The 3,609-nt window shown below is 39.1% G+C and overlaps 1 protein-coding gene across 1 annotated transcript; it reads left to right on the forward strand.

The window, feature by feature from the left end:
* Positions 1 to 2,547: 2,547 nt before the first annotated feature.
* On the forward strand, positions 2,548 to 3,043 carry EAF01_006647 (uncharacterized protein; the record flags this gene model as incomplete). The annotated part of the gene is given in 3 exon segments (XM_038914901.1): positions 2,548 to 2,676; positions 2,696 to 2,800; positions 2,813 to 3,043. The coding sequence occupies 3 exon segments, from the start codon at positions 2,548 to 2,550 to the stop codon at positions 3,041 to 3,043; spliced, it is 465 nt and encodes a 154-aa protein (XP_038769856.1).
* Between the last annotated feature and the right edge of the window lie 566 nt (positions 3,044 to 3,609).

The raw sequence follows: 3,609 nt of genomic DNA on the forward strand, positions 1-3,609 counted from the left end.
GATATCTATGCCTGTAATAATCAAGAGCTCGTCAAGAAAAATGCGGCCCTCCAGATGAGGTCCCACGATGTACTTGCAGATACGTTATCGATTGAGGCTGAAAGGGTATAAGTTGTTGATTTTTTGAGTCCAATTCGGGCTGGGTATGTAAGAGCTTACAATAAATTTCGAGATGCAGCACCGCAGTGGTGCTGTGCACGCTAACGAAAATGATTGAAGTTTCAAAAGTGAATGTCAAATGATAAAATAGACGATCCAAGGAGCTTACTACGATAATGAGTAATCTTAAAGGTCTGACTCCTCATTTCCCCCAAAGACCCGGACGACATCTAGATTGGATAATGAGCACTTGATAAATGATCCATTACCTTTAGCTTTCTTTCATTGAGTTTTCTTCTTTCTACGGAACCCGAGATTAGTATTCCCACAATTTCTGTAATGCTCTTTCAAGGACTTCGCGCCATCCTACTGGATTCGCCAGAAAGAATGATGTATATCACCATTCATGCAGAACTGAAAGCCGGGTGTTATAAGTCCAAAGGCATAACTTTAATAGTAATACTTTCTACTTTATTAACTCTACTTAAGGTATGACGATAAAAACCTACTCTATGTTCTACAGTCTATTAACAAAGTAATATAGTCGCATAGATTATCACTATTAAGAATAATTGCACGAGCCTTGTGATCAGGAAGACAAGCTTCTAGACCAGTGGAAATATCGGTTCTGCACTTGAAATCTCGTATCAAAAGAAAAAGAAAAGTCGCCTTGTGAGATTAGAATTGTGTGGATTTCGACGTATTCTGAGTTCCAGCACAGTTAGAATCCAATTCAATTGTGAAGTTTGTAAATCTAGAGTTTCAGCTATTGGGCTGGTTATTCTCCATCACATTGTCACTTCTTGATACCCACCAACTCCGGCTCAATATCGCATCGCGCTGAAGAAACCCGGCTCACTTTGTCCTGGAGAAACTTACAATTGAAAGATATAGAGCTACTTACTGTGTTGTGCGCTAGATCTGAAAGATGAAGTTCGGTTAAGGAACGAGAAGTCGATTTCTGAATGGGTTCGAAGGGTACATTGATGTTTCTGCAAAAGAAATGAATCTCCATAGCCTTGAATTAAGATAGATACACCTTGATGGGCGAACGCAGGTGTCATCTGTCTAATGTCGAGGTCCTTCTTGAAATCTGCCAGGTCCAAGCTAGATATATGTTCATGTAGCGATACATGAACATGCACGCGTAAGTGCATTAGCGCACAAACGTATTGCACATAGCCCTCGTAGCTCTAAAGCTAGAAGAAAATACCGCAATATCAATCAATGCATTAAATCTGTTATGAAGCGTCACAAACACCACCGAGGTGATACCTACAGTTCACTTACAGCCTCTATCGATTGGAGATTGTCGTCAAGACATGATGGCTGCTTATAGGCCTATTTAGCATTTTTTCACAACCGTTAATAACTTCAAATGCCTTCATCTTCTCCCTCATTATATTGAAGCTCGAGTTCATCTGTGGGGATGAGTGTCCAGAGTGAAGTAGGCCCTGTCGAGTAGCGCTTCTGATGAGAGACTCGAGAACTGTTGAATCGCAGTATTCTATGTGAGATCTTATTGGTCCTAGATTTGGAACTGACACCAAATGCAATGGCCAAACTGGCTAGGAAATTGTTTGACATCTTAATTTCGAGCCTTGATACGTGAATAATGTGCAGCTTAGTATCTCGATCAGTTTTTACTGTCTCTTTAAGTCTTTGATCTGCCACTTCTTAATGATTGTTGGTACTCCAACTCTTTTATAATTTTATAAATAGGATATCAACGATAGTTTTGACTGGAATGGGGTAATCTAGACAGACTTTCTCGTCCAACATTTCATGAATCGCCGTGCAACTTTCTCTGATCAACCTTTCCGTAGCTTCTTTGCATCCAGAATCCAGCTCAGATACCCATGTAATACGTTCCCAGGCTCCAGTAATCTAATGCATAGAAGCTTGTTTGAATTGCTCTTCGTGTAAAGATCTTTCAAATTGTGCAGCACCAAAATCGATTTGAAGCAGCCATGTATGGCTTTGCTCACCGTGACTATAGAGTTTACATTTTCATTTGGAAAAGGTATTTCAGTTTAACCCCTTTTTCTGAACCTGTCAAGAAAACTTTGAAGGTTGTTGAGGCAACTGACATATTTTTCGAAGAAATAAGGAGGCAAAATGTGTACCGTTAGGCAGGGTGGCTACGATACGAGTCGGCCCTGACACCTAGCTAAATTTTTGAACTTGGCCCGCTTTTAGCCAGCCCCATGCTATAATCATCGTAGGTAACAATCGAGTAGGCCACCAAAAATCACGGTGCCTAATAATTGAAGAAAAAAAAATTGTTATAAAGACTTAAAACCTAGTTATTCGTAAATATGAATAGCGACTAACTTAGATGTATCAATTTTCAATGCAATAAAGAATAAAAACTTCTAAATTTCACAACAATCTTCATAAATTATCTTTAAAAACTCAAAAGAAAGATTTTTAGCTCTGATTATCATAATGTCATCTTCAGGAAAGAGAAGCGAGAGAGGGAGGAGTATCACACCAAAGGAAACCCCAACACACGCCGTCAAAACTCGCCCTTTGAATCCCACCATCGGAGAAAAAATCCGCAATCCAAAACTCTTCGTCCAATGATCAAGTCAAGAAAAGCAAAGACAATCAAAAAAAAGGTTCCTCATCTTCAGGAACAAATGAGATTACAAAAGAAGAGCATCTGAAAAAGTTGGAGGATAAGATGAAAAACACTGATGTAAGTATAAAGATGTGTGCCAGATGGATCAACAAAGATCCTAAAGAAGTAAAGGAATTCTTGGTTGCTATGGAGTTACGGCAAGGACTTCAAATAGCAAGGATATATCTAGAGCGACAGATAAAGTTAAAAGAGGAGTTTCACGCGTTAGCAGAGACAAAAAAGTTTGAGGAAGATATACGAAGTCATAGAGAGACCCTTAGAGAAGTAGAAGAAAACAGAATCAAGTTGCGAGGGAAGTAGAAACTCATAAAAAGCAGCTTGAAGAACAAGGGTATGACAGGGTTAGAGTTCGATTATGGTTTGCATCGTCGGTAGAATGGCTGCTTCTCTATTCGATATACGTTTCACGTCCTCAAAGATAATTGTGCCAGCAACGTTGATGTAGGATCCTACCATGGAGGAATCAGATAGCTTAGGACCCAGAGGCAGTACCAAATCTCTATCAGGATCAAAAGTGATATTAGAAGTTGAAGCAACAGCTATTGTACTTGCACTTGTCTTAACTAAGGAACATGTGAGAAGGAATTTGTAATTCTAAGGAGGGAAAAGCAATGTTTCCTTAAGTTTCTATTGATTGAGTTCCCTCGAAGAGAAAAATCATAACGATTGAATTTGTATGCAAAAATTCTTAGAAATGACTGTGATCTAATTGTGTAGCTCGTTTCCAGAATGTGACTTGCTTAATGGTAGATACCTGGTTCTAAGGCAATAGAATTCAGCTTGAGTCTTTTTGATGGGAAACCAATCATGAATATCTTTGGAGATCACGATGCTCAGCTAGATGTATAAATTTTCTTGATCTGTCT

Source organism: Botrytis porri, assembly GCF_014898465.1.
Source record: "Botrytis porri strain MUCL 3234 chromosome Unknown BPOR_008, whole genome shotgun sequence".
Taxonomy (NCBI): domain Eukaryota; kingdom Fungi; phylum Ascomycota; class Leotiomycetes; order Helotiales; family Sclerotiniaceae; genus Botrytis; species Botrytis porri.